The sequence below is a fragment of the Perognathus longimembris genome, unplaced genomic scaffold, assembly GCF_023159225.1.
Source record: "Perognathus longimembris pacificus isolate PPM17 unplaced genomic scaffold, ASM2315922v1 HiC_scaffold_374, whole genome shotgun sequence".
Taxonomy (NCBI): domain Eukaryota; kingdom Metazoa; phylum Chordata; class Mammalia; order Rodentia; family Heteromyidae; genus Perognathus; species Perognathus longimembris.
In genome coordinates this window covers 1-20253 of record NW_025958980.1, presented here as the reverse complement: position 1 = coordinate 20253, position 20253 = coordinate 1, and the positions used below count along the sequence as shown (strand labels likewise).

The 20253-nt window shown below is 48.7% G+C and overlaps 1 protein-coding gene across 1 annotated transcript; it reads right to left on the bottom strand.

Moving 5' to 3' along the window:
• Window positions 1-14895: 14895 nt before the first annotated feature.
• Window positions 14896-18597, bottom strand: LOC125344686 (melanoma antigen preferentially expressed in tumors-like; the record flags this gene model as incomplete). Its single annotated transcript, XM_048337103.1, has 4 exons — window positions 14896-15672; window positions 17352-17497; window positions 17829-17931; window positions 18433-18597. Coding segments are annotated over 4 exons (958 nt in total), but the record flags the coding sequence as incomplete, so codon positions are not given.
• Between the last annotated feature and the right edge of the window lie 1656 nt (window positions 18598-20253).

The following is a 20253-nucleotide window of genomic DNA, read 5'->3' as shown; positions in this document are numbered from 1 at the left end:
TGAAAGTGCCAGCTAAAAGTTTGACAATGACTGAAGCCGGCTATGGACGCCTGGTTTGGGGACTGGCCTCGCCCAAGCCACTTTAGGAGAAGCAGATGGTATTTCTCCACACTGTCCCTCACCTGTATCCATGCCCTGGGCCTGCCTAGACTGAAAGTGCCAACTAAAAGCCAGCTCTAGAAGCCTGGTTTGGGGACTGGCCTGACCAAAGCCACTTCAGGAAGGACACAAACCAACAGAGAGAGGCAGGAAGGCAGGTAATACAAACCAACACCCATGCCATGGGCCTTCCAAACTGAAAGCACTGGCTCTGCAGTGACTGGGAGCCAGCTCTGGAGGCGTGGTTTGAGGCCTAGCCTCACTGAAGCCACTTCAGGAAGGGCACAAACAAGCAAACAGGAGAGGCAGGCCCCACTCCTCCACACTTTCACAAACACCCCACAACCATGGCCTGGGCCTGCCAAAACTGAAAGCCCGCTAAATGCTCAGCACTGACTGGGGAAGCCAGCTCTGGAGGCCTGTTTTGAGTTGTTAGCCTCACAAAAGCCACTTCAGGAAGGGCCCAATAGAGCAAACAGGAGAGGCAGGCCATGCTTCTCCACACACATTCACAAGCACCCCACACCCATGCCCTGGGCCACACCTGCCTGGAGGCTCAGCTTAGCTCTGTCTTCTGGAGTTGCCTCAAGGTCAGCTCGGTGCACCTGGGTTAGGTGTTCTCCACAAACAGGCTGCACCTGCGCATGGTCAGCGTTCCTCCAGGCTTCCCCACACAGACAAGCGGCGGCTGCCTGGTAGAACGGGTGTACAGAAGCCCAGGCCCACCACCGAGCCACAGTGAGCCTGACTAGCTTTGTAGGCCCGAACACAACTAGAGGGCCCTCAGAGAAAGGAGCTGCTTCCTAGCCTCAGTGGCAAGTCTGCTTGTTCCAGGCAGAACTGACCTAAACCAGTCCAGTGCACCTTGACCTCGCACTTCCTCTTTGCCCCTCCCCTCTTGATCTCTGATGTCCTATAAGCCCTGCCCCTTCACCTCACTTCCTGTCTCATGCTCCACCTCTTTCAAGCTGATGCTGCATAAGCCCCACCCCTGCAGCTCTCACTTCCACCCCCGTGCCCCTCCCCTCTCATGCTGTGATACCCCATAAACCAGGCCCCTTTAGCTCTAGCTTCCAGGCTCTTGCCCCGCCCCTCTGTGCTGTGATGCCACAAAAGCCCCACCCCTGCATCTCAGGCCCCACTCCTCCACACACTTCCACAGCCACCCTACAACCGTGGCATGGGCCTGCAAAGACAAAGCCATAGCTAAAAGGATCGGCATTGACGAAACCAGCTCCTGGTTTGAGGCCTAGCCTCACCAAAGCCACATCAGGAAGGGCCCAAAAGAGCAAACAGGGGAGGCAGGCTGCACTTCTCCACACACTTTCACAAACACCCCACACTCATTCCCTGGTCCCCACCTGGCAGGAAGCTCAGCTTAGCTCTGCTTGTCTTCCGGAGTTGCCTCAAGGTCAGCTCGGTGCACCTGGGTCCAGCCTTCTCCACCAACAAGCTGCATCTGCGCACGGTCCTCCAGGCTTCCCAACATGGAAAAGTGGCTGCTGCCTGGTGGGACGGGTGTATGGAAGCCCAGACCCACCACCAAACCACAGTGAGCCTGACCAGCTTTGTAGGCCCGAACACAACTAGAGGACCCTCAGAGAAAGGAGCTCTTCCTTAGCCACCTGGCAGGTCTGCTGGTTCAAGGCAGAGCAACCTAAACCAGTCCAGCGCCCAAGCTACGCCCCTTGACCTCTGACTTCCCCTCCCCTCTTGTTCTGTGTCACACCATAAGCACTGTCCCTTCACCTCTCACTTCCTTGCCCTTGGCCCTCCCCTCTCACGTTGTGATGCCCCAGAAGCACCGCCCATGCACCTCAAGCTTCCAGGTTCTTGCTCCACCTCCCCGCCCCCTAGATGCTCCTTCTGCCCCAGCACCTCACACTTACACACCCTTACCCCTCCCCTCTCCTGCTGTGATGCCCCACAAGCCACCCCCCCCTGCACCTCAGGCCCCACTCCTCCACACACATTCACAGCCAACCACAACCATTGCCTGGGGATGCCAAGGCTGAAAGCACAAGCACAAGCTAAAGCTAAAGGCTCCGAAGGCCTGGTTTGAGGCCAGCCTCAACAAAGTCACTTCAGGAAGGGCACAAATGAGCAAACACGAGAGGCAGGCCGTGCTCCTCCACACATTCATCCCCACCCCACAACCTTGGTCAGGGCCTGCCCCAGCTAAAGGCTCAGCACTGAGGAAGCCAGCTCTTGAGGCCTGGTTTAAGACCTAGCCTCACCTAAGCCACTTCAGGAAGGACACAAACAAGCAAACAGGAGGGGCAGAACACGCTTCTCCACACGCTTTCACAGCAACCCCACACCTATGCCCTGGGCCCCACCTGGCAGGAAGCTCCGCTTAGCTTTGCTAAGCTCTGCTTGTCTTCCAAAGTTGCCTCAAGGTCAGCTCGGTGAATCCGGGTCTGGCCTTCTCCACAAACAAGCACCATCTGTGCAGCATTCCTCCAGGCTTCCCCACACAGAAAATCGACTGCTGCATCATGACACGGGTGAACGGAAGCCCAGACCCACCATCAAACCACGCTGAGCCTGACCAGCTTTGTAGGCCGAAACCCAAACATGGGACCTCACAGAAAGGAGCTGAGTGACTGGCTTGTCCCAGGCAGAACCGACTTAAACCAATCCAGTGCCAGGGCCACGCCCATTGACCGCTCACTTCCTCCTGGTTTCCCCACCCCTGTCCTGCTGTGATGCCTAATATGCCCCACCCCTGCACCTATCACTTCCTGGCCCTTGCCTCTCCCCTCTCCTGCATTGAAGCCCAATAAGCAGCACCCCTTGACCTCTACTTTCCTTGCTTTTGCCCCACCTGTCTCCTGCTGTGACGCCCCATAAGCTCAACACCATAAGCCACCCCACAACCATGGTCTGGGCCTGCCAAGACTGAAAGCACAAGCTAACAACTCTACACTGACTGGAAGCCGGCTTTAAAGGCGAGGTTTGAGGCCTAGCCACACCACCTAAGCCACTTCAGGAAGGACACAAACAAGCAAAGGGGAGAAGCAGGCCGTGATTCTCCACACACTCTCACACCCACCCAACAACCGTGGCCTGGGCCAGCCAAGACTAAAAGAACAAGGCTAAAAGCTCTGCACTGACTCCAAGCCAGCTCCAGAGGCCTAGTTTGAGGCCTAGCCTCACCAAAGCCACATCAGGAAGGGCACAAACAAGGAAACGGGAGAGACAGGCCGTGCTTCTCCACACACTTTCACAGCCACCCCACACCCATGCCCTGGTCCCCACCTGCCAGGAAGCTCCGCTTGGCTCTGCTTGTCTTCCACAGTTGCCTCAAAGTCAGCTTGGTGCACCTGGGTCCAGCATTCTCCACACACAAGCCGCATCTGTGCAGGGTCAGAATTCCTCCAGGTTTCCCCACACAGACAAGCGGACCATGCCCAGACCCACCACCAAACCACACTAAGCCTGACCAGCTTTGTAGGCCCAAACCCAAAGATGGGGGCAACTGGCAGGACTGCCAGTCCCAGGCAGAACAAACCTAAACCAGTCCAGGGCCAGGGCCACGGCCCTTGACTTCTCACCTCCTCCCGCTTTCTCCGCCCCTCTTGTGCTGTAAGGCCCCATAAGTCCCGCCCCTACACCTCTAGCTTCCTTGCCCTTGCCCCTCCCCTCTCCAGCCGTGATGCCCCATAAGCTCCAGGCCTGCACCTCTAGCTTCCTGGCTCTTGCCCCACCTCTCTTGTGCTCTGAAGCCCCATAAGCCCCACCCCTGCGCCTCTAGCTTCCTGAGGCCCCACCTGCGGACCCGCTGCCCTGCCTGCCTAGCCGAAGGCTTTTGCTCCAACCCAGGTCATGGTGCAGGACAGTCCACAAGCCTTCAGGGTCTCTCCAAACCCTAGAACTATCGAACCCACTGGCACAAGCAGGCTTAAGGGGACACCTGCTGGGGCGGCGGCTAAGGGCATCACATGGCCACTTCCATTCATCACAGATTACTGTCACAATCAGACTTGGCAGATGAGGGGGCGAGGGGAGGGAGAACAGAGAGGAGGACAGACAAGGCCAGAGACCAAAACAAAACAAGAATAAGCAAGCTAGGTTTTTATTGATGTTTATTCATTTTTCCGTTTTCCAGGTAGAAGGGGGAAATACCTTTTTTATCACATGGGTCTCTGATAGACCTTTACAGCAATCTACTTGGTCAAGGATGATTTTAAATTAAAACATTCAATCTTCTCCTGACTTCATCAACCAGTATTTCTTTCAAAAATTTAAAACAGAGAGACAGGCAAACAGCCATGGAAAACAATGGCCAGGAATTCATAGGCAACAAGCGCTATCTTCACAAAAGGTTCCATCCAAGATTAGTTTATGTGGAGCTCCATGCTCCCTCATAAACAAAAACAAATGAAAAACCTGTACTCTCCCTCTCTCTCCCTGCCTTCTTCCTTCCCTCACTCTGACCTCATCCCTGCTTGCACAAATAATACTCTAGAAACAGAGTAAGGAGATCTTTAAAGATGAAATTCATGCTGGAAAACAGAGACAAAATAACAAATACACACACACACACACACTTAGACAAAATGAAGCCAGAAGATGGGCTGTGGCTCAAGCAGTGCAGCACACTCTTAAGTAGAAAAGCTAAAGAACAGCACCCAAGTCCTAAATTCAATCCCTAGCAACAGCACACACACACACACACACACACACACACACACACACACACACACACACAGAATTAAGGAAATAAAACCACTGTTTCACACGTTTACATGTCACACCTGTCATTTCCCAAGTAAACAGCAGAGTGCATCATGGCACTTGGGACAGTGCCATAGAGCCCCACTCTGACTCTGTATGGACAATTTCCAAAGGTTCCTACTGATATCTTCTCGTGGGTGCCTTCTCATTAGCTCAAGCAGTGCAGCACAATCTTATGTGAAAAAACTAAAAAACAGCACCCAAGTCATAATTCAATCCCTATCAACATCACCCACACAGAAATAAAGAAAAAAAAAAAAACAAAAAACAATGTTCCACACGTTTACATGTCACACCTGTCAATTCCCAAGTAAACACCAGAGGGCGCCCTAGCACTTGGGACAGAACCATAGAGCCCCACTCTGACTCTGTATGGACACTGAAGGGAGTCACTGAGCATAGGGCAGAGTCCAACGATTGGGGAAATACCTGAAGGTAGAACGAATGGGTCACAGCATAAGACATCTGTTTTCATTCTACAATGGCTTCCCAAATTTTGGACTGAGAATGTGGAAAAAAACTAAAAGCCATTCAAGAAGACTTGGCTAGCACGTGTGAGTGGCCAGGATTCAATAGCCAACCCTAAAATGTAGTTTAGAACGTAGAAATGGTAGATGAACTCAGAACTACTGTGCAGTTTCCTTACTAATGCCTAAAATACACTATGGAGATTCAACAATCAGTTACATTTCTTTCCTTGTTCACATCTTTGGATTGTGTGTCTCTCAGGTCATTCAGTGGTTTATTATAAATTTATTGAATCTCCATACTTAGGGATTAACGGGTGCTTTGTCTCTGGAGAGTTTGGCAGCCTATCTTGGGTGCTTTGGAGATTTTGGCAGCTTGTCTTGGAAATCTTAGGAGGTTTGTACTGATTTCCTTGGAAGAAGTTCAATTTATCAGACTTCTCTTTGATGGCTAGTGGACTACTAATCTCCACACTTCAGCTTTGTCCAGCCCCAACATCCATCACAGTGGCCTTTCCTGACCTCTTCTGTTTGGCCTCTGAAACTTCAGTGCTCAGTGGGTACCGACAGAGACTACACAATTATGGACGCCCTTATGCAGGTTGTGCTCCAGATGGACAGCATCTCCTTAGAGCCAGATACTGTGAGCCTGCACCTCCATGTCTCCTGGGATGGACATGGCGAGCCTCTCGGCGGCACAGATTTAGTCACCCTCCAACCCCAGTGACTTCATACATGCCTTCATATACCCTAGCAACCCCACAGGTGAGCAAGACTACACAAACAAGTTGCCCCATGCTCTGTTGGTTGATTGCAGCCATCTGGTGTGAAGGTCAGGAGTTCAAGGCCACACAGTGAAACCCTCCCCCCCAAAAACCAAAAGAAAAAACTTGTTTAACATCATTACCCACGGGGGAAATAAGAACCAAAACCACAAGACATCACTTCAGCAACAAAAAACAAAATGTAAAAATGATTAAATATTGGTGACCAAAAATAAAGAAGTGGATATTGTTCACAGAAATGCGAAAATGTGCGGCAGCTGCGGAAAACAGTTGGGCACATGTGAAACAAAAGCTAACAATTGAATTTCCATAGGATCCAGCAATTCTATTCCTACATATACTGACACAAGTGAAAACATTCACACAGAAATGTGTGAATAGATAAATGTTTAGCAGCATTATGCACAACAGCAATTCGATGGAAACAAGCCAAGTATCTAGGACAAATGGACACTCAACGTGGGCACTGTGCATCACTAAAGTATTCAAGTCCTTCTGTATAGTGAACTTTACTTCAATCTTTGAAAAGATTGTGTTCCCAGAATACTCTTAGGATGAATTCACTTCCCATTGTTACTCATATCTGACACAAATGAGATTCTTTCTCCCTCTACAAATTATGCAACCAATAACAAAACCAAGAGCTAATGCAGTGATGGAGAGTTTATACTTCAGCCAGAAAATAGGGAAAATCTGTGGGAGAAACAGAGCCCCAATTTCTCATCTAAGAGATGGGGTCCTTTTAAGACTAAGGTCAAAAGAGACATTTTAACTGAGTAAGATCATTCATAACTTTTTTCAGGAAATGAGTTAACAGCCAGTCCACGTGGCATCCTTTATGGCTAAAATGCGTGTTGCCACATCTCCTTCTGCATCCTGCCTCATGGGAGCAAAGGAGGCCACAGGTGTCTGTGTGGCTGCCTAGGTGTCTGAAACAGAGCATGAGCTAACACAGGATAACTCCTGGAAGTTAAGAAGTCATTTACCTAGTGACACCATGGTGCCTCCTTAGCATAGCTTCCAAGTCCCTCCACAGCCCAGTGCTACCTGGAGCATGGCCAGTCAGAGTCGGTGTTTTTATGTCCCAGTCACCTTGTTTACTCAGCTCCTAACCTAAACCCAGTGACCATCTTTTCATACCAGGTCCTTCTGTCACCTTCTCCCTGATGCCTCCTCAGATGACTGTGATTACAGTGCTCAGTGTCCCTGACCTACAGTGATGACAACTTCAGAATGGTTTCTGATGGTTGTCATCTCTCAATAAATGGAAATCAGTGTTCTCTCAGCACCAACCATGGGCAAGTGTTCTGCTCAAAAAAATGAAAACCTCACAACAACCCACTATGTGTGTTTAATCCCACGTGTAGAAGGGAAGATGAAGTCCAGGTGAACTGACCCCTGATCCTGTAATTGCATAGCCTCTTAAAAGGTGGATACTGAGGCTGGGAGTATGGCCTAGTGGCAAGAGTGCTTGCCTCATATACATGAAGCCCCGGGTTCAATTCCCCAGCAACACATATATAGACAATGGCCAGAAGGGGCGCTGTGGCTCAAGTGGCAGAGTGTTAGCCTTGAGCAAAAAGAAGCCAGGGACAGTGCTCAGGCCCTCAGTCCAAGGCCAAGGACTGGCAAAAAAAAAAAAAAAAAAAGGTGGAAACAGGCTGGGAGTTTGGCCTAGTGGCAAGAGTGCTTGCCTCATATACATGAAGCCCTGAGTTTGATTCCTCACCACCACATATATAGAAAACAGCCAGAAGTGGTGCTGTGGCTCAAGTGGCAGTGTGCTAGCCTTGAGCAAAAAAGAAGCCAGGGACAGTGCTCAGGCTCTGAGTTTCAAGGCCTATGACTGGAAAAAAAAAAAAAGGTGGAAACTCAGTAACAGAAATACACACAAAGGAATTACTCCAGAAACTACCCTATTCCCTCACAAGTTTAGAAACCAGGACAAGACCTGTAACACACCATGCCCTTGCACCTCACAAGGGAATGTGGCCTATAATACACCTTGCTTCCACACTGCTGGACTTCAGACCTGTGAAAGATCTCCAGAGCTGCCAGTGGGCAGTGCCATGTCATAGCAACCCTAGGGAAATAACACATAAATGTCCTGTTCTTTTTACACTCTCTCCAGACCATGGGTGCCTCCCTCAAGATCACCCAATATGGTTTTGTGGGAAGCAGGGTCCTTCACAGGCCATGGCTAATGCCAGGAGGTCGTTTCAGTCTGCCTGCCATCCCTGGGCACAGCTCTAAATCTCAGGGGCAGTGGGAAAATTAAGACAAGTAATAGGTATAACTTTCTGAATCTGGTGAGCCTCTACCCTGATGATGCTGCGTCAACAGGACCCAGAGCTTTGTCATCTACACTTTGGAAGAGCCAAGACATCCCTTGTAAACTCAGTTGGGAATGTGACTCAGGAAGATGCCTGAAGAGGCTGTTCCACCTGGTCATGGCATCTCACCTGTGTCCACCGAGCCTGGGCTGGGCCTTTAATGGGGGAAGCAAAGAACAGGATGTGTATCTACACTCTCCTCAGAGAGGAGACAAAATCAGAAGGGAGAAAGGGAGGAAAGAGGCTAGGTGTCAGGCTGTTAGGGGTAGGGACTCTTCCCCATGAAACTGCGAATTGATGAGGGGCTCCTACTCCATCAACAAAAGGGCTTCTGTACAGTATGCAAGTTATCCTTCTCAGGAAGCCCAGACCCACCAACACCTCAATGTGGACATGAAGCAGCTGGCCAGGTCAGAGTTCTGGAACTTTCAGGAGAGCCTGCTGCCTGCCCAGACTGGGAGACAGCAAAATATGCTTTGAGTCCTCAAAGCAGTCTGCACCTCTGACTGTAGCCAGATTCCTCACAAGTAGCCCTTTGCTGGTTATCTGGGCTCTGCTGGATATAGGAAAGACCACAGGCCTGGAATGGGCCTGGCGTTCTCCATGTGGAACACAGACAGACGGAACTCACCACAGCAGCCTAAAATGCAGTAGTCACTGCTGCCTCCCTCTGACTCTGGAGGAGCCAGCCTGGTGGGAGAAAGCAATCCAGTCCTCCTGGGGCAGGCAGACAGAGAGTTTCCCACCTCCCCTGCACCCCCCCCCACCACCACCATACCTGCCCTCTGCTGCCAACACTTCATCCCTGGAGCTCAGGAACTCCTGGATGGGCAGGCCCAGTGCCTTCCTCCTCATCCAGGCCAGAGGACTGTCAGGGGTGCACTGGCTATAGGTAAGCAGTGTGATGGCCTCCCAGGTTCCTGGCCAGGTGTCCCTGCCAGGCTGTAGAGAGGCTCTATTAGCCCCTGCCCAGGCATGAAGCAGATGACAGGGTGCAGGTAAGGATTGGGGTAGCATGATAGGACCAACTCTGACAACAGCAGCCTGCTCTTCTCTAGGAAGCTCTTTTCATGTCCAAATCCACTGCTCAAGTGTCACCAATACCCACAAGACTCTATATCCCTCACAAGATGTCAGCCTGGTCTCAGTCCAGGAACTGGAGTACCTTCAAGTCCCTCTATGATCCCCAGCCCTAGCTCAGTAGTCTGTACCTGGGTGCAGACATTGACAGGTCCCAAAGACAAGGAAGACACCAGATGGAGAGCTGCCCACAGCCTTGCAGAAGCTGCAACAGACAGTGGATACCTATGCCAGTATACACACAGGACAGGAAACAAAGTCGGGATCTTTCTGTGGAGGCACATAAGGCCCTGCCACAAAAAGGAAACTGGTTCTTCGGGGTACCAACAACTCCACCAACTATTCTCCACAGACATAACCCTCCATCACTGTACTGCTCCTGAGACGTGAACCATAGAGAACCAGACCACCCAAGGGTCTGGGTCAGCCTAGCAGGTGCCATATTACCGTAGGGAAGAGTACAGGGCCTTTAAACAGGATGACACAGTCCAGGGGAAACCACAACCTATCCTCACAGCTTCATCCTCACCTATCTAGGTTCTTCTGAGGTATTTCTGAGAGTACAGATGGGCTTTGTTCAAAGCTAGGACCCTTGTCTTAAGCTTTAAATTGTATGCTTACACAAAAGTCCTCAAAAGTAGGCCTTCCAGTGAGAGGAAATGAACTTTTTTTGCATAATAAGTGGGAGACACAAGATGAAGACAAATACAGATACAGGGGGAAGAAAATCCCTGGGACACCAGATAGGAGAGCATGGCAAAGAGCAGGGCTAGTAAACCAAAACTGGGGAGGATCTTGAGGCCACTCAAACACTCTAACCCCTACCCTATCTCCTACCCCATACCAAAACACGTGTCCTAACCATAACCCTACACTCACATGTACCCTAATTGTAATAAAGCTTCAACCCAACCCTACCCGACCCCTACTCCTACCCCCACTGTGCACACTAACTCTAGCCAGTACTCACACCCTAACATGCTCCAACCCCAACCTACACCGTAAGCTCCTCACCAACCTTATGCCTCACCCTAAGCCATTTACTAACCAAAATCCATACAATTGTGTACCTAACACATTCATATTGAACACATTGCCTAACTCTTACCCTAGCCCCTTCCTTAACACATTCTTAATCCTTACCTGTTATCGAGTGTAAACCACTCCATAACTCAAACTGATTCCACATAGTTAATTCTCACCCACTCCCTAACCCTCAACCCTTCCTAAACCCTATCCTAAAATCTTCCCTAACAGGCTCCCCAACCTCATCCTTTGTCTACCACATTCCCTATTCCCTTCCCTAACCCACTCCCTAAGCCTGACCCATTCCTCAACCATCATTTACTATCTTTCTGTAATAGTGAGCATAACCCTAACTTAGTCCCTAACTCTAACCTGCTCTGTAAGGTTAATGGAAAACCCAACACCTGCCTAATCTATTTCCAAAACATAACTAAATATTTGTGCTAACGCACACTCTGAGTAGCCCTACTACCACCAGTCCTTAGTGACATCAACAACCGACCCCTAACCCAGTCATATTGTTAGATATGTGTAAATTGTCTGAGAAGCCACATACTGAAGGATGGAATCTTGGAGAATTTATCATAGCATTAGCAGTGTGCAGGCAGCCAGCTGTTACAAAGGCCTGCAGCCCACACAGACCCTCTACACTGTCGGGAAACAGGCCAAAGAGGGAGGAAAGAACAAGAACCAGCAAACCAGTTCTCTCTCCCAGCTTTGAGGACTGGGTTAGGGTTGCTGTGTTGAGCACAGTTATTGTGTGGGTTTAGTTAATGAAAAGTTTCAAGTAAGGCATAGGATTCCTGAGTGGCTTAGGGTATGGATTAGGGTTTGGTTACCATAATCAAATTTTAATCCTACCATTAACACCGAGCCCTATGCCTGAAGCTTAACCCAAATATCGCCTATCTTGCCAAAGTTCATTTTTAACAGCATGTGCTATTAGGCAGCATGTTGACTCACCAAAAGCAGACGTCCAGTTCACCCCCTTTCGTCTCATTCTCCATCTTCCAAGCACACTGAGGGCCGGGAGTCCTTCGGGCGCCTCAGCTCCTCCCGGCGCCGCGCGAGGTTCAGCGGTGCTGCCTCCGGGGTGGCGCCGGGACCCCCGCGCCAGGCCAGGGCCGCCGGCTGTGCGGGCAGAAGGGAGAAGAGCTGCGGCCGGCGCTGGAGGCGGAGGAGCGCGGCTGGGGGCTGCGCCGGCCCGGGGCTAGGCTCCGGGAGAGCCGGGCGGGTGGAGGAGGCGCGCGCGCACCTGCCGGGCCCCGGGCGGGGAGGGGCGGCGCCCGGCGCCCAGAGGCCTCCGGTCCCGGGGCGGTGCGCCCTCGCCCGGCGCCGCCCGTCCCCGAGCGGGGTCCGCACCGTCCGCTCCCGCGTCTGCCCGAATCTCAGGCGGGCGTTTCGGGCGGGCAGGGCCAGCACCCCGAGCCTGCGCCCCGGAACCGGGAGGACCCGGACTCGGTGCGGCGCGCGCCGACCCACAGGTCCAGGCCGACGGCTCGGGACGCGCGGCCGCCGGGAGCCGGAAGCGGGGGCTGGAAGCAGGGCGAGGGGAGGGCAGATCTCCCCGGGTCCGGGTGGCGATGGGGGCGGGGGTCACCCCTTCCAGACCCGGGTCCCTGCGCCCCGCCCGGTGGCGCCCGCAGTGCAAACGCGGGTCATGAAGAAGAAACCAGGTGGGCGAGGCGGCGGGCAAACACCCGTGGACAACGCGGGAGAAGCCGCGGCGGCTCCGCGTGGACTTCCCACCTGGAGCTCAGAGCCCCGGATAAACTGCTCCAAGTGCACTCCAGCGCCCCGACACGAACCGCCCGAAAGTTCCAGACCCCTCTAAGGAGGATGAGAACCTCCGCCTTCCCTCACGGCGCATTCCTTACCTGATGGCTGCCGGGTGTGTGGAGCAGGAGCCGGGAAAGGAGGACGCCACGCGGTCTTGGGCAGGAGAGGAGAGCTCGTCCCGCTGACCCGTGCACACGCTCACAGAGAGCAGCCGCCCCCGGGCGAGGCCTTCTGTAGGGGGGTGGGATGGGGAGGTGAGGCCCGGATGTGACCTCAGGGGCGGGGGAGGCAGCCGCCTCCAGGTGTGCGGGTCACCTAGGTAACTCTGCCTCTGTACTGATGTGACCATCTTGCCTGGTGACACAAAGGAAAAGTATTTTACTCTCCCCAGACATTCAGGGCTGCTGGCAAAAGACCTGGTTGAGAATGACATTTTGTCTCTCTAGTAAACCTAGTAAATTTAATCAAGTGATCTCTTGGTGCTGTTTTGGTGTGTTTTTAAATTTTTAATTTTATTCTCAAGATGACATACAGAGAGGTTACAGTTACATACGTAAAGTAGTGAGTACATTTCTTGTCAAACTTGTTACCTCCTCCCTCATTTTTCTCCCACCTTCTCTCCTCCCCATGACCTATTGTTTTGAGAGAGGCTTTATATGGACATTCATATTAAGAACAAAAACACACTACTGTAAATGAGCCTCCAGTTTATATTTTCTATTTTTCCATATTCCTGATGTAATTATTTTCCCTCTTTAATTTATAAAAACCTGTCTCTTCAAATAGCATTTGCTGGGCTGGAAATATGGCCTAGTGGTAGAGTGCTTGCCTCACATACATGAAGCCCTGGGTTCGAGTTCTCAGCACCGCATACATACAAAAAGCCAGAAGTAGCACTGTGGCTCAAGAGGTTGAGTGCTATCCTTGAGTAAAAAGAAGCCAGGGCCAGGGTCAGTGCTCAAGCCCTGAGTCCAAACCCCAGGACTAGCCAAAACAAACAAATATATACATGTATGGCATTTGCTTTGTACTCTGAAATACTCACTGGTATACAAAACCTATCAACTCTTGAAGTATGAGAAATGGAAGAGTTTTAGATATGGCTACTGCCACCCACAGGAAACCTATGCCAGGCTTAGAAAAGACTGCTGCCTTGGAGCTAAATTTCAGGACAACCTCAAGGCAACACTCATAAATTAACCTATCTAGTCTTGGATGAATCTCAAGGGAAAATGGGGATCCTGGCCTCACTTCTTCAGGGGATTGATATCCCATCTACTTTATTCCTTTTTGACACTAGAACTCACTTTATTGACTTCCTACCCAGAGTTCTTTCTGCATGCACTAGGCTGGAGGTTTAGTGACCAGGGTACAGCATGGATACCATCCACACTTTCTGACCCTTCAGTGCCTCTTAGCTCCATGAATCATGATGCCATGTAATTCTATTCGAAAATCAATTAGACCATGACATGGCTCGGTGGATTGCTCCATATTCATGTGCTAGGATAATAAATAGGTAGGTTAGGACATATCTACAACCCTACCAGCTCCAAGCAAATCCAATATATCATCATGGCACTGAATCCAAGATTGGATTCATTCTTCTCTACAGGAAGAGGGTATGTGAAAGACTGTCTCCCCTTAAAGGAGACATAGCAAACAGTCAGATACCCAGGACCAAGGTGGAATATGGAGGCAACACAAGCACATGAAATAGCTCCCATAAGATGCAGAAGAGCCAATCTGGTGAGAATTCAAACTATTCCCTGAGGGGGGAAAAAAAGGACCAATAAGCAAGACTCCCCCAAAGACATTAAAAACAGGAAAGAGCCTAGTAACCCTATAAAAGCCTGTTGCCAACCCCACATTGGCACCTTCACCAGATCAGAAGCAGCAGTAGCAATAGCAGCAATATGCTCTTGGCCTCATTGCCCATCATTTTCCTTTTAATAGTGTCCTAATAAATGTTCCCGGGCTGGGGATATGGCCTAGTGGCAAGAGTGCTTGCCTCGTATACATGAGGCCCTGGGTTCGATTCCCCAGCACCACATATACAGAAAATGGCCAGAAGTGGCGCTGTGGCTCAAGTGGCAGAGTGCTAGCCTTGAGCAAAAAGAAGCCAGGGACAGTGCTCAGGCCCTGAGTCCAAGCCCCAGGACTGGCCAAAAAAAAAAAAAAATGTTCCCACTAATCATTTCTCAGCAAATTTTTTTTGCCAACTCTCAACTTTAAATAATATCTGACTTTTAAGTTACCGAAACAGGTTCATATATCACACAGCATAACAAATCATATATACTAAGGTTTCTTTAATTATGGCTGTCTCTTTACATTCATCAATGTAGGGACAATTCTTTTTTTTTTTTTTTTTTTTTTTTTGCCAGTCCTGGGCCTTGAACTCAGGGCCTGAGCACTGTCCCTGGCTTCTTCCCGCTCAAGGCTAGCACTCTGCCACTTGAGCCACAGCGCCGCTTCTGGCCGTTTTTTCTGTATATGTGGTCTGGGGAATCGAACCTAGGGCCTCGTGTATCCGAGGCAGGCACTCTTGCCACTAGGCTATATCCCCAGCCCCGGGACAATTCTTATACATCACCCTACCCATGTAAAATTTCAAATTCTCATTTGTAATGCCTTAGGATATTTTTGACAATGACCAAACTGCCTCAAGTCAATGTCTAACTCGCATCCCTGATCATCTTTCCTTTTCCTGCTTACCATGAGCAGTCCTTTGTAACTGTGGCTTCTGTGATTTGTACGCTTCGGTGTCCACATGTCCAGACCAAAGCTGTGGATAGGGCTACTTACCTGTGTAGATGCTACCAGGGCATGGGCCACAGGTCACTGAAGGGCCACTCACGATGAGGACAGGGTTTGCCACTGAGCCACTCCATGTCTGACCGCCCCAACTCTTGTAGCATCTGCATCAGCTTGGCTTGTAGGGTAGCAAGCAACCCATCTCCAACATGCTCATAAAATTCCAGTGGTGCAGGGTACCGCACACGCCTTAAGTTGGTCAGTCCAATGGTGTGGCGAACGACTCGCAACAGCACATTTATGGAGATGGGGTTCCCAGAAAAGCTAAAGGTTGTGAGCTGGGAACAGTGTCTCAGGGCAGGCAGAATGGCAGTGAGTTGGAGGTTCATGATCCCACATTCCTCTAGGCTCAGGACCTGGAGGGTACTCGATACATTCTCTAGCAGTGCTTCCAGGGTCTCAGAACTTATGTCCATCAGGATAACCCTATTTAGACACAGTCCCCTTAGCTGTCTTGTATTGGGGCACTTAGACAAATTCATCAAGTCTGATTCTAGAAGCAGACAATTGGTGAGAGAGAGGATCTTCAAGGGGCTCCTCAGGCACCTGTGGACAGAGAGAACAGTCAGTGCTGGGGACTGGTGGTGACGAGTAGCAGCCAGTGGGGAGAACTCATAACTCAATACAGCCAATGCAGCAAAGAAAAACCCCAAAGTTTTCCTGATGCCCAACCTTGAGGCTGTCATACTGTAAAGAGGTCTTCCAACAAGGCCAATTTACATGAAGTCCTTTCTACATTTGTTAACCTTGTTCTGGAACTGGGTCAAGTAAATAAGACCTCACATATTCCCTTTCCTTATCTACTGAGTAGAGCAAAGCATACAGATTAGTTGTTGTGATGGTTAAATAAGAGGACCACGAAGATTACTCAGAAAAGAACCTGACCCTAGGTATCAAGAAGAGAAGGACATTAAATTATTTTAGTTCCAGAGACACAAATATAAATCCCCTCAATTAATAACCTGGGGGGGGGGAATTAATTTCTTAAAGCAAAAAAGAAGCAGAAGCAGCGTAAGAAGACAAAGCAGAAGCAGCGTAAGAAGACAAAGCAGAAGCAGCGTAAGAAGACAAAGCAGCAGCAGATAAGCACAAAGAAGAGAAGAGGAAGCAGCAGCAGTAGCAGCAATAACAAACCCAAATCAGGCTTTCTTCCAGCAACTGTGTTAATTAAGTCACCTATATTACCTAGTATGAGGCTACTAAAATACCCTTCATAAAGTACAAACCTAGAAGGCAAACAGCCTCCAAAATGTCTGCCAGACACAGGGATCAACTTCAGACTTTTTTTTTTTTTTTTTTTGCCAGTCCTGGGACTTGGACTCAGGGCCTGAGCACTGTCCCTGGCTACTTTTTCTCAAGGCTAGCACTCTGCCACTTGAGTCACAGCGCCACTTCTGGCCATTTTCTGTATATGTGGTGCTGGGGAATCGAACCAGGGCTTCAAGTATACGAGGCAAGCACTCTTGCCACTAGGCCATATCCCCAGCCCCCAGACTTTTTTATTATCTCTTAACCACCTATCCTTTATTTCTAGAATCATATACTTCATATATACTCCCTCACATTAAGTACAAATCCATTTTGAAATTGAGTCTCCATTATGATAAAATAAAAGGAATTAAGTAGAACTCTTAAGAGAGAGTTAAGGATGTACTGTTACAATCAATGGATCAATATATCAGTGGGCTGTCTAAAGTATAAATCCTTTATAAAATCTGGCTTATCTAATTCTATGTCTCACTCTGTGTTCTTATGTGTGTTGTTCTCTTTTTAAATTTCTAGACAGAGTTTTACTATGTAGCATAGGCTTATCTCAAAGACAAAATTCTCCTGCCAAGCCTCTCGAATGCTCGAATTACAGGTATAAACTACCACACCCAGGGTCCTGACATTGCTTGAGCACATAGTCTCTGCATATAAACCAAAACAGTGGCATTCACTGGATATTTTCCACTGGACCTCAACTAGATCTGTGAGCCAAAATAAATAGTTGTTCTATATAACTTGAGATGATTGTACCCAGTATATGCAATTGTACTATTCTGATCCAAAGAGGGATAAAGACTACCTCTAAACTGTTTGGATAGATACCATACTTGGGAACAAGACAAATGTTGACATACAGGGACACATGATTATGGCTGTCACAGAGCAAAGATGCTTTATCCATCCTGAAATGAATACAGACCTGTCCTATTCTGCAGAGCAAATGTAATAACCCTCACCTGAGCAAACTGCACAAGGAGCCTTCAAGAGAGCTGATGGATTCCAAATGAAGCTCCTGGAGGTGATGTAGACTGAGCAACTGAGAGCTGAACGTCTCCACAAACTGCTCCTCCTCCTCCCAAGAACTACACTGGGACATCTGTGTCTGAGACAGGAAGAGTCTGTGCAATTTACCCATGTATGGTAGAAGAGAAAGGAGCCTCCCCAGGACTGATAATTTTCCAGTTACAGACCAGTTCCAAATCCTGGACAGAATACAGCTTCACCATTTTCAATACCTTCATATTTTGTACGGACAGTGCAAAAATACTCAGCTTGTTACAGTATAAGTGTAGTAAACCTTTCCACTGCTTGGCCTTTTCAATCAGAGAAGTGAGCCATTCATCGTGGCTGCCAATACTGAGGTAGAGATCTATGAACACCTTCAGAGGAGCCCTGGGCTCTTTTGCTCCCATACTGGATCCATCCACCTTTACCTTCATCAATGGCAGGATGGCCTGGGACAGTGAGCACATGCCATCCCTGCTACCAGACCATATAGTTTTCTGACATAGATCCAGTACTTGCAGTTTCCCCTGCCTGTGGATAAAACAGATGATTAATGGAAGGTAAAGGGAAGGGTCTCAGAATGAAGGTAAAGGTCAAATATAAACATGAACTCTAAAACCCAGGTATTAGCTGTGGTCCCCTTTTCTCCTAGGATCTTGCTTTTTCCTCTGATTTCTTCTCTCTTAAGGTTATTCTGTTATCTGACTGTCTGTTTAGCATCTGTTATCTATCTGTTTCTTCTACCCAATATGTTTAACTTTGTATTACTGAGTACTGATCATAGGACCTCAGAAGTGCAAGGCAAGTATTCTACCACTGAGATTGAACCCTAGAATCTACTTCCCATACCTTTAAGTGACACTGGGAAGGAATGCAGACATGTTCCTTCAGTCAATAGTGCATTATATGGTGGTTCATCCTAAAGGAGATACCAACAATTGTTTCTAGCACCACCCAAGTGTCCACTCTAAAGGCCTCTGATCCCATGTCATGTGAGGCTCCCAGGACTTCAGGCTATTGGGTCTTCCTCACCTAGGGCAAATGTCTTCAGCAAGCAGTGCATCGAGCCCACTGAGCACAGCTTGGAAGTTCTCCTGGTGTGGTTGCCCTTCCTTCATCAGGGACCCCAGAGGGAGGTAGGCAAAGGGCCAGGCCTGCACAATCCTCTTCACACTCTCATTGTGTCTCCAGTATAGGCTGCCATGAACAGAGGTGGGAAGAGCTCTACAGGCAGCTCTTCCAGAGCAGCAATGACCAAAGCATCATCCTCAGCAGGCTCTGTACAGCCAGCTCCAGGAGGCTTGGTGGGCCACACATACTCATCCTGATGAATCTGTTGGGAAAAAAATGCTGGGGAAACATGCAGGCACTTAGTTAACTTCTCAGGCTAAGTGTGAACACTGCATTTTCTTCCTCCCTTCAGAGAGATCAATCCAGGGCCAATGCCATTGGTCTGGAAACAGCAGAGAAAATTCAGTCTGCCAAATTATCTTCTACATTCTGTGGCCATAAAACCAGGTCTATGCCTCTACTGACTGACACCAGGACAAACATCTGGCCCAGAGCTGAAGAAAATGAAATGACCACTGTCCCACTTTGTTCTCACTAATTCTAGCCTTCCTGAAAAGTGAATAACAAGGAGCTTAAAAGCTGGCACAGCCTTTTGTAGGGAAAAGGCTGAGACAGTAACTTCTCAAAAAAAGCCACAGACCAGGAGGGTTTGGCCTTTGAGTATTTCTCAATTTTGAAATATCTGCCTTATGTATTAGTTGGTATTCTGATTAGTCTAACTGCCGAAATGCCAAACACATGTATGTTTTAGGTTCAATTCACATACAGATATTCAGGATCTTTTACATAACATTTACAATTTTATAGAGTAGATTACTATACAAATGCAATCCTTCTGGTTTACTTGATATTTTAAAAAATTCTAGGCATAACCCAAACTTCAGGTGTAGAATTTCCTAGTTTGACATCATGTTAGCTATCAAAATATTTCCAATTTTAATACATATTAGGTTTCAGATGTTCTTATTTTGCCAAGGACGAGAATGGGAAAGCCACATGGCCCACACTGTTTCCTTCTCTCTTAAGCAAACATTAAGACTTTATCACAAGAAAAGAACAGTGCATAACCAGACTCAGCAGATTACCTGTCTAGGAAGCACAAGCCCTAGATCAAACTCCAGTACTTCCAAAGCAGAAAGAAGACAAAGATTCCTAGCAAGAATTATACTTTACATCTGTATTCTAGGCTGCTTAAGAGTGGATGTGGACATATCATGGACCAAGGCTGTCTCAGGCAAAAACACACACTATCTGGAAAACATGAGGGAATGTCTCCAGTGTAAAATACTTACCTACTGAGCAACAGGTCCTAAGCTTCACTACCATTAGCTAACTAATGTTAGAAAAACATAGGCACCAACAACAATGTCAAAATAGCAATTGTATATGATGTAAATTTAGGCAGGGAGTAAAAATTCTAATGGCAGAGAATGATGATGTGGATATTGATAAGCAATCACCTTTGGACTTCAGTCCTTAACAGAGTAACTTGTTACATAGAACAGAGACTTGCCAACCTGCAGACCCCCTAATTCAAGGAAAATGACAGCAAGATCTGACCATGCAAAGCCAAGAACTGCCACACCTGACATGCCACGAATCGATGATGCATAATCTGAAAGTTAATGACACATTAGCCCAGTTTCCAGAACTGAAAACCCGTGTCCACAGACCCCACTAATAGTCGGCTCTTGAGTGCTTGACATCCCTGAGCATGTGTTGTGAAAAGGACCGCATTCTGACAGTAGGGTCTCTAGTATAACTAGGATGCTTCTTATAAAG